Below are 11,058 nucleotides of genomic sequence, written 5' to 3' on the forward strand. Positions count from 1 at the left end.
ACATTGAAGCATAGAAAATATATTGCACAGAGAGAAGCCATTCAGCCCATCACCTCCAATCCAGCTGAAAAATATCCATCCAACCTCAACCGACTTTCCAGTTCTTGGTCTGTTACCTTGGAGGTTATAACACTTCAAGTAGGTAATTGGTTAGTAAATTTTATGTGTTTATTTCTTTTAACTCAGGCAACCTTGTTTAAACTAGGATAAAGGAGATGTAAGTACTGTATTAAATTTATAGTTTAATGAGATAAACTATTTGGTATAACTACAAATAACTGTTGAATGTCATTTCAAAATTTGAAACACTAATTTGTTAAATAAAATACATTAGAGATGGCAGGCCATGTAATGTGTTGCAGCTGCAGCATGTGGGGACTGGTGGTATTGTCACTGGACTAGTAATTCAGAGACCCAGGGTAATGCATCCGGCAGATTTTTTAAAATGAAATTTGAACGCAATAAAAATCTGAAACTAAAGTCTAATGATAAAACCATTGTCGATTTTTGTAAAAACTCATCTGGTTCACTAATGTCCTTTAGGGAAAGAAATCTGCCAGTTTACCTGGTCTGGCTTACATGTGACTCTAGATTCACAGCAATGTGGTTGACTCTTAAATGCCTTCTGAATGGCCTGGCAAGACACTCAGTTCAGGGCAATTGGGGATGTGCAATAAATGCAGACCGAGCCAGCAATGCCCATATCCCATGAACGAATAAAAAAAAGAACCAGTTATGCCAGGTCTCCCTCCTGAGTTCACGGTAGAAGATATAAATGACATACTAGAAATAGAAGGTGCCAAGGAACTAATACGAGTGAGTAACTTAAAGTCATTAATATCAAGAAAGAAAATGTTTTGGAGAAACTTAAGGAACTAAAATCCAGTAAATCACCAGGAATCTGGAAAAGGCACCATTCTCAGATACTTTCGGCCTGGGTGTTTTGGAAGTGCAACTATGCCCTTGTTAAGATGGCAAAATTCTCATACCCATAGTAATTTTGTCAAGCAATCCATTTTGTGGGAATTAAAGATCTGGTTACAATGTATTTTTTCAGGTGCCCTGCTATTTAAATATAGCAAGAAAAACAACACTTGGACAGCCCAAGAAACACTAGTTTATATTGGTAAGCCTTTAGTTGTGGACAAAACAGGTGCCCAGAGGATTGCTTTGGAGATGCGTTTTCTACACCAGGAAGAAATATTGGGCAGGTACTTCAGTTTCCCATCTCCTCTGATAGCAGACTTGTCAACTTACTTGCTGCCTGTTTGTTTTTTCCTTTATTCCTTCTCGAGTTACTGGTGCTGGTTAGAAGACCAGGATTTGATGCCTATCCCTAGTTGTCCTTGAGAAGAAGGTAGTGAGCCTTCTTGAAGTGCTGCAGTCTACAATATAAAAGTACTCACACAACTTTGTTAGTGAGGTAGTTCCAGGATTTTGATTCTCTGATGACAATGCAATGGTAATTAGAAATCGGTGTTTTTCTCATATCCTTGCATAAATTCTAAATCACTGGCCAGAATTATCCGACCTCACCCATGGCTGGGATTCTCCAGCCCCGCTACTGTAAATGGAGAATTGGCTGAGTGCCAAATTCTCCATTCTCACTGGTAACAGTAGCGGGGTGTGCAAGACCGGAGAATTCCAGCATTTATCTGCCTTTTCATTTCTTAATTGCTGCAGTAATTGCAGCTCCCTTGGATGGCTCAATTGGTCAGACCCACATACCAATGGTAGGTTTGTTTATAATCTCTGTCTCATTAGCACAGCTCAATGAAGGGGCCGACAGGGGCTGCAGGTCATTATCTGATTGCAGCTGTTGGAATAAGTGGAGTGCCCCAGGGATCTGTTCTGGGACCCTTGCTGTTTGTCATTTTCATAAATGACCTGGATGAGGAAGTGGAGGGATGGGTTGGTAAGTTTGCTGACGACACCAAGGTAGGTGGTGTTGTGGATAGTTTGGAGGGATGTCAGAAGTTGCAGCGAGACATAGATAGAATGCAAGACTGGGCGGAGAAGTGGCAGATGGACTTCAACCCGGATAAGTGTGTAGTGATCCATTTTGGCAGATCCAATGGGATGAAGCAGCAGTATAATATGAAGGGTACCATTCTTAGCAGTGTAGAGGATCAGAAGGACCTTGGGGTCCGGGTCCATAGGACTCTTAAATCGGCCTCGCAGGTGGAGGATGCGGTCAAGAAGGCGTACGGCGTACTAGCCTTCATTAATCGAGGGATTGAGTTTAGGAGTCGGGAGATAATGCTGCAGCTTTATAGGACCCTGGTTAGACCCCACTTGGAGTACTGCGCGCAGTTCTGGTCACCTCATTACAGGAAAGATGTTGAAGCCATTGAAAGGGTGCAGAGGAGATTTACAAGGATGTTGCCTGGATTGGGGGGCATGCCTTATGAGGATAGGTTGAGGGAGCTTGGTCTCTTCTCCCTGGAGAGACGAAGGATGAGAGGTGACCTGATAGATGTTTACAAGATGTTGAGAGGTCTGGATAGGGTAGACTCTCAGAGGCTATTTCCAAGGGCTGAAATGGTTGCTACGAGAGGACACAGGTTTAAGGTGCTGGGGGGTAGGTACAGAGGAGATGTCAGGGGTAAGTTTTTCACTCAGAGGGTGGTGGGTGAGTGGAATCGGCTGACGTCGGTGGTGGTGGAGGCAAACTCGTTGGGGTCTTTTAAGAGACTTCTGGATGAGTACATGGGATTTAATGGGATTGAGGGCTATAGATAGGCCTAGAGGTAGGGATATGATCGGCGCAACTTGTGGGCCGAAGGGCCTGTTTGTGCTGTGGCTTTCTATGTTCTATGTAAGTGAATTGTCAGATAAGAACAGAAAGGGGAGTTGTGATGCCCCTGTGGGACATAGCCTTGGTTCATAGTTAAGTATGTCTACTTAGTGTCTTCATGAAAGAAGGGAGGAATCTCTGCAGTCACCTGCTATATGGAGTAGATGGAATAAAGAAGAACAAAAATACTGTCAAGGTGGGGTGGGGTTTGTTTCTCAGTCAACAGGTAATTCCAATATTTTTGTAGTTAATTCCAGCAGTATTAAATGACAAGCAGTGTGCCTGCCTTTTCCCAAGATATGCTCTCTGTGAGACCCATGAAGCGCTCCTTATACACAACAAGAATTAAATTGGTGGCTTAATCAATTTTGCTCTTACTCACTCAGATATGTTGGAAAGCAGTACAAAAGAACAAAAGAGCTCACTTACCACTTCAATGATGTCGAACGACAGATGACTGCACAATACTATGTGACAGAATTCAACAAAAGACTGTATGAGCAGCAAGTTCCTACACAAATATATTATATCCCAGCCTCAGTTCTTCTGGTAAGTCTAAGTATATGTTTCATACTATTTGTCACAGCATGTCACTTTTTCCTGGATAACATTTTACTTCAACTACCTGGATGCTTGAGGGGTGAGTGCAGCTGGGCGCCGGAGGGGTGAGTGCGGCTGGGCGCCGGAGGATACACTGATCAGAGGATTCTTGCATGCCTGAGCCTCCAGAGGATGGTTGCTGGGAGAAATGCTAGAGTAAAGGATATTTGCATCTGGGCTTGGGCAATGGTGGCCCTTTAAACATAGCGCCAGCTATGTCAGGTGACTGCGAGGTCGCCTTAAAGCCCAATTCCGGCGACTGAGTGGTCAGCTACCCCACCTGTCAGTTGTTAATTGGCTGGTTGGTGCAATATCACCATGGGAACTGGAATCGGAGGAAGAAGGTCCCATAAAAATTGGGCCAGATTCTCTCTATCTACCCTACCTGTTCCCCTTAATACCTGGAAAACTGTGATCAAATCATCCTTTAACCTTCTAAATAGCAGGAAGTGTAACTCTAGTTTGTGTAATTTCTCCTCATAATTTGGAGTCCAGTTATAATTCTGGTAAATCTATGCTGCACCCTCTCCGCTTCCAATATATAGTCCAGTACTGACATCAAATAGGCAGAGGAAGTATCTTGTAGGAGATCTGGTTGGTTACAAAGTTGATTTTCTGAGCAAGTGCTGAGGAAGGTTGATGAGTGAACAACAATGTTGTGAGATGTACATAGTGCAAAGGAACAGGCACTTTGCCCTTCCAGCAGCATGTTCTCGGAAATTTAATTCCACAATGTAGGTAATTTTGGTTTCTTAGAATCTTGTGGAGCAGAAGAACTCTGACGAGAGGAAAGCAAATCTTAGAAATATGGATTGAGCAGATACAATGCTTTTTGAAACATGTGGAGCGAAAAGAAAGGAGGTAACAGAAGTAACTTTTTTATAACAGAAGTCTGCAACAGGAGAGTACAGAGGTAGGAGATGAAATAGAAAAAGGGTGGCACAGTGGTTAGCACTGCTGCCTCACAGAGCCAGGGACCCAGGTTTGATTCCCGGCTTGTTCACTTTCTGTGCGGAGTTTGCACATTCTCCCAATGTCTGCATGGGTTTCCTCCGGGTGCTCCTGTTTCCTCCCACAGTCCAAAGATGTGTGGGTTAGGTGGATTGACCATGCTAAATTGCCCCTCAGTGTCAGGGGGTCTAGCTAGAATAAATGCATGGGGTTATGGGGACAGGGCCTGGGTGGGATTGAGGTCGGTGCAGACTCGATGGACCAAACGGCCGCCTTCTGCACTGTAGGATTCTATGAAAAGGGCCAAGAGCTTGATAAGCCTATCAGAGGGATGCAGGTACATCCGTGCCGGAAACATGGAACAGGTGGGAATGAAAAAATGGAAAGAGACAGAGTTTGGAGAAGGACAAGGTGGATTTGAAAATATGGAGAAATTGTTACATTATGTAGCAAAGTGGATTTGTTTCTTTTCCGAGTTGCATTCTAAGATTGAGCTGGAATGAATCAGTCCCACCTTGTGCTGGAAACTTAATGGACTAATAATGAAGAAGGAGAAAAATGTAAGACTTGCATTCAAATTTTGTTTACTTTTTAATAAGCTTGACAAGTTGATGTTTTCAATGAAAGCATGCAAACATAAAGGGCCTCTGCTAAATAGAACCTATCATTCATTCCAAGATATGATACATGCCTTCTGTTTCCTCAGCTTTTGGAAGACAAGCAGATTGTGGGCTGTGTAAGTGTGGAGCCGTACATGCTTGGGAAGTTTATAAAATTAACAAACAACACAAAGACTGTTCGCAAAGAATACGAAGCAACTATGTATGGACTTGCATTTGGACATTTTACCTATGAGTTTTCGAACCAAGAGGAAATAGTCGTTGATTTACAAGGTAAAGAATTTCATTGTCACTCAGTCAATAACTGCTCTCCTCTTAATATACAAGCCAATGATTCCAACTATCTCATACCAGGATCAGACTCAGTTAGACCATCGCAAAATTTACAGGGTCAAGGAGTGGCCTCTTTATTTATATGATGGTTACAGCCACACGAGGAGCTTCTGTCATGGTGGACATGCGGAAAATCAGTCCATTGCTGCTTTTTAGAGAAGTGGTGATGACCACAGGGCTTCCTATAAAAAGGACTCCCAAGTGGTCTCCCTCTGTACCATTGAAGAGGTTGGTACATCTTCTTTCACTGGCATGGGGTTGAGGGTGAATTGCCAGATTTGGGAATACCACTCACCATCCTCAAACCCTGTTCCCCACTCTTCCCCCCCCCCCCACCAACCCTCCACTCTCACTCCCATTTCCCACCCTCATTCCTCTCCCACCTCCTCACAGCCCTCACACTCCTGCTCCCCACTCTCAAACCTCATTCCTGCTGTCATTCCCAACTCTCCATCCTCACCCCTCCCCACCTTCAAACCTCATTCCCACTCTCATTCCCAGCTCTCCATCCTCAGCCCTCTCCACCATCAAACCTCATTCCCGCTCTCATTCCCAACTCTCCATCCTCACCCCTCCCCACCTTCAAACCTCATTCCCTACTCTCATCCTCAGCTATCCACACTCACCCCATTCATCAGCCTCCCCACCCTCACACCCCCCCCCCCTCCCCATACTCACGCCCCTTCCCACCCTTACTCACCTCTGAATCAATGGCCTTAGTTGAGGCAGCTGAAACGAAGACACACGAGATGGAAATTCAGGTATACTCCAGGTCTATTTTTAAAAGGCACTAACAAATCTTCCTTATCTTTGCTCACATTGAACCTGAGGATACATTGCTAAGCTGGGGAGAGGGCGAGAGATGCTGAGATTTTTTTTAAAATGCCTGATTGAGAGGATTTTGACAGTTTGTAAGCATTCTCCTCGAACAGTGAACTTTTTTTATTGTTTCCATACTCATTGAAAGCAGATTTTTAAAAAGTTTCCTTTATATGTCCAGTTGCACTCTCTGCTTGCAACAAGGGGGAGCAGCTGTTAACCTTTACTGTCCATCTGTTTAGTGGCATGAGATTTTACAACAGGGGCCAAGAAACATGTAAAACATATAAAAGCACGTGCATGTAAGGGCCACATAAATATGTAAAACTAATAGAAACAGAAAGCCGGAGACACATTAGAAAATCTGGACAGGATGATTGTCATCAGTTTAAGATAAAGTTTGGCCAACACACCATTGTTTGATGTCGCCACAGCATTTAGGGTAAAAGCAAAATACTGCAGATGCTGGAATCTGAAACAAAAACAGAAAATGCTGGAAAATCTCAGCAGATCTGACAGCCTCTGTGGAGAGAGAATAGACGTGGAGATGCTGGCGTTGGACTAGGGTAAACACAGTAAGAAGTCTCACAACACCAGGTTAAAGTCCAACAGGTTTATTTGGTAGCAAATAGTGGCTTTTGCTATCAAATAAACCTGTTGGACTTTAACCTGATGTTGTGGGACTTCTTACTGAGAGAGAATAGAGCCAATGTTTCGAGTCTGGATGACCCTTCATCAGCGTAGATAATCAGGATAATCTGTTCAGATCAATGTAGTTCATGGCTTTGTCAATAATTAAAATTTTAGGAATGGCATGGTGGCACAGTGGTTAGCACTGCTGCCTCACAATGCCAGAGACTGGGTTCGATTTCCAGCTTGGGTCACTGTCTGTGCGGAGTTTGCACATTCTCCCCGTGTCTGCATGGGTTTCCTCCAGGTGCTCCGGTTTCCTCCCATAGTCCAAAGATGTGCGGGTTAGATGGATTGGCCAGGCTAAATTGCCCGTTAGTGTCAGGGGGACTGCGTGGGGATGCGGTCTGGGTGGGGTTGTGATCGGTGCAGACTCGATGGGCTGAATGACCACCTTCTGCACTGTAGGATTCTATGATTTTATGATTCTAAGTTGTATTCCCAGGTAGTAAAAGGAAAAAGCAGGATTTCATTCTTCTTTCCGAATTTATTAGATCCACACAAAAGGTTGAATTTACCAATTTTTGTTCCTGCTCAAACAAAAAAAAGATGCTTCTAACTGCGTTCTTTATATTTCTCCACAGGCTGGGTCACTGGAGATGGAAAAGGTCTTATTTATCTAACTGATCCTCAGATTCATTCAATGAAAAAGAAACGAGGGGGATCAAACTTTGCAGACAAAGGGATCAGATACTTTCTCAACTGCCAGCACAAGGAATGTAATGACATTTGCCGCATCCTTACTTTGAAAATTCCTGTCAGGGAGGAGTTGGAAGATGTGCTTTGAGCAGAGTTCTTTTGAATTGATTTTGAAAAGTATATTCAGCTCTGGCAGAATCTTTCTGTATTGCTGGAGAAGTGTTGGTCCTGAGAATCCATGGGCTTGTCATCCCATCAATTACTTTCAGATTACAAAAGTTGGTAACCTCTAGGGAGATCATTTACCTTGAGTGCCCAGGGAGATCACATCAGCTAGAAGTGATGATATGGAGTTGCCGGCATTGGACTGGGGTAGGCACAGTAAGTAGTCTCACAACACCAGGTTAAAGTCCAGCAGATTTATTTGGTAGCACAAGCTTTTGGAGCGCTGCTTCTTCATCTGGTGAAGCACATAGGTATTACAGAATAGAAACAGGCCATTTGGTCCAACTGGCCTGTGCTGTTATTTAAGCTCCACACAAGACTTCTCCAACTCTACTTCATCCAATTCTGTCAGCGTGTCCTTCCATTTCTTTCTCCTCCATGTTGTTATCAAGTTTCCCAGATGCATTTAAGGGGAATCATAGGGGCAGCACAGTGGCACAGTTGTTAACAATGCTGGCTCACAGCGCCAGGGACACAGGTTCAATTCTGGCCTCGGATCACTGCCTGTGTGGAGTTTGCACGTTCTCCCCATGTCTGCCTTGGTTTCCTCCAGGTACTCCGATTTCCTCCCATAGTTCAAAGATGTGCGGGTTAGGTTGATTGGCCATGTTAAATTGCTCCTTAGTGTCAGAGGGATTAGCAGGCTAAATACTTGGATTACGGGATAGGATTGGTTGGGATTGTTGTTGGGGCAGGCTTGATGGGCCGAATGGCCTCCTTCTGCACTGTAATGATTCTTTGATTCCCCTTAAATGCATCTGTGATTTTCACCTCCATGTCGTAACAAGTTCCACATTCTATCCACTCTCAGAAAGAATTTTCTCCTGAATCCCCTATTGGATTTATTTGTGGGTACGGACTCTAGTTTTGAATTCTCCAAAGCAGAACATTTTCTCTTTGTCTACCCTATTAAACCCCTTCATAATTGTATAAGCTCACCGCTCAACCTCCTCTTTTCTTCAGCCTTATTCTAATCCACTTCACCTGATAACCTCTCAGTTCTGATGTCATCCTTGTCAATCTTTTTTGCACCTTCTCCTATGCCTCTATATGCTTTTTGGGTGCCAACCGCTGGCTGTCTCAATCTGAAGGTTTAGGGGTGGAGTTGGGGGTGTGGGTATGAGGAGTTAGCTCCACTCCCTTGAATAGAAGACACAATTTAGCCCCGCAGCTCCCTTTGTTAGGGTGAGGGTGTTTTATGTTCAAGTGAGAAACAAAAATAGACAGTTAGCTGTCTTTTGGGGGTGCAGGCACTGACCACACCTGCATCTTATCACCTCAGCCACCTCACCTTTGGTAGTGGGCCTCACTACCATGCCCTATTCACCCATCTCCCCTCTGCTCAATATAAGTAATCAATAAGTCTCTTCTCACTGGGCACACCCCAATAAGGTCACAGAAATGCCCAGCATTGGAAGTTCCCCTGCCTCCGCCACATCACTGACCTTATAAAGGAATAGACACAGTCTATAGCTCTTAAAAAATAACATGTGGGAATTCCCCGGACAAGACGAAACCTGCTGACATATTTTCTGCCACTTTTACCCCATTCTTGTTGAAGCAATAATGGGAATGTGTGAGAAGGGTAAAGGATTTTTGGTGTTCAAGTTGTAGAATTATTCATTGCTAAGGACATTTAGAGTCTTGTAACTGTCAAAAATATTCTCTTTTCTTCAATGATTAATTTAATTTGTTTATTTGCCCGATCGTTTACTACTTTCCTTCACATGCTCACTCTTTGCCTTCTATATCATTTTGCATGCAGTGCTCTATAAGTGTGGTCTAACCAAGGTTTGAAACAGGTTTAGCATACATTCGCTACTTTTCAACTCTATCCCTCCAGGACTAAAAGCCAAAATCTCTGTTCTCGTTTTCAGCTGGGATTCTCTGGTTCCACTGAAAATGAATGGAGTTTTAATGGAATGCTAAGTTCTTCATTCTCACTTGCAGCCGGGTGGGCACGGACAAGATTGGAAAATCCCACCCAAAGCCCAGTGCTTGTTTTGATTTTTTAAATGGCCTTATCAACTTGTGGCACAAATTTAGCGAAGAGTATATTTGTAGTCTGAAATCCCTTTGTTCCCCCACCTCACCTCAACTTGCACCTTCCAAGTAATGAGTGACCTTGCCGTTGTTCCTAACAAAATGTATAACCTCACATTTATCTATGTTGAATTTCATTTGTCAATTATTTGCCCATTCTATGGATTTATTAATGCCTTCCAGAAATTTCCTCCCATCTTTCTCTGTATTGACGATTCCACCCTTCCCCCTCCCTCCCCAAGTTTGGTGTCATCTGAAAATTTAGAAATTAGGTTTTTGATTCTAAAATTCCAACCATTAATGTAAATTGTGAACAGCACTGATCCTTGTGGAACACCACTTCCCACCTTCTATCGTTCTGAATAACTACCTTTACCTCCCGCTCTCTGCTGTCTCAAAGCTAGCTAGCAATCCATTCTGCTACTTGTCACCTGACTCTGCATCTCACCTTATTCATTTGTCTTCGCCTTATACAAAGATCAAACAGTTTCTCTCAAGTGAAAAGGGAAATTTATTAAATTGAATGTGTTGGTAATGATTTGTGATTGTTTCAATTTAACCCATCACATTTTTTTGTATGTTCATTGTGGAATTAAACAATTAGTTGAGCACCAAATCATTGTTCGAAGGATATGCATGTTGAGATTGCATTCACAGCACAAAAATTGCTGGCAAGCATGCACATAATATTTTGTTTTGAAGTTAAGTCATTCATTGTAAGTGTATTGTCATAAATACACATCCTTTCCATAGATTATCTTTGGGTTACTGTCTTTTTATACCAAAATTTACAATTAAATTTAGTTATACACTCACTAACATTTTTGTTTTTCATTCATGGGGTTTGAGTGTCAGCCAGCATTTGTTGCTTATCCGTAATTGCCCTTGTAAAGGTGGTGGTGAGCTGCCTTCTTGAACCGCTACAGTACATGCGATGTAGGTATTCCCACAGTGCCATGAGTTCCAGGATTTTGATGCAGCGAAAGTAAAAGAATGTTGATATATTTCCATGTCAGGATGGTTGTGACTGGAAGGGAACTTGTAGGTGGAGTTCTTCACATATGCCTGCTGCCCTAGGTGTTCCTGGGTAGAAGAGGTTTCAGGTTTGGATGGTGCAATTAGAGGAGCCTTGACAAATTTCTAAAACTCATCTTGTAGATTGTACACACTGCAGCCATGATGTAGAGGGAGTGAATAAATAAAGGGGTGAATGGGTCAAGTAAGCTGCTTATCCTGAATGGTATCAAACTCCTTTGCCTGGATGATTGCAGCTGCAATCATCCAGGCAAGTGGAGAGTATTCCACCACAGCCCTGATTTGTACTTTGAAGGTGGTTGGCAG

The 11,058-nt window shown here is 43.2% G+C and overlaps 1 protein-coding gene across 3 annotated transcripts in view; it reads left to right on the top strand.

Annotated features, from left to right (window-relative positions):
- alpk1 (alpha-kinase 1) overlaps positions 1 to 10,528 on the top strand; it is a 134,395-nt gene extending 123,867 nt beyond the window's left edge. Inside the window, exons 11-14 of one of the 3 annotated variants that reach the window (XM_078213651.1) lie at positions 1,058 to 1,211; positions 3,184 to 3,346; positions 5,055 to 5,241; positions 7,395 to 10,528. In XM_078213651.1, the coding sequence (XP_078069777.1) occupies positions 1,058 to 1,211; positions 3,184 to 3,346; positions 5,055 to 5,241; positions 7,395 to 7,597 (707 nt within the window). In that variant the 3' untranslated portion in view covers positions 7,598 to 10,528. Of the gene's footprint in view, positions 1 to 1,057; positions 1,212 to 3,183; positions 3,347 to 5,054; positions 5,242 to 7,394 lie in introns of those variants that run through there. The other 2 variants (XR_013497815.1, XR_013497816.1) reach the window with 2 other exon arrangements.
- The last annotated feature ends 530 nt before the right edge of the window (positions 10,529 to 11,058 follow it).

This window comes from Mustelus asterias, chromosome 1, assembly GCF_964213995.1.
Source record: "Mustelus asterias chromosome 1, sMusAst1.hap1.1, whole genome shotgun sequence".
NCBI lineage: Eukaryota > Metazoa > Chordata > Chondrichthyes > Carcharhiniformes > Triakidae > Mustelus > Mustelus asterias.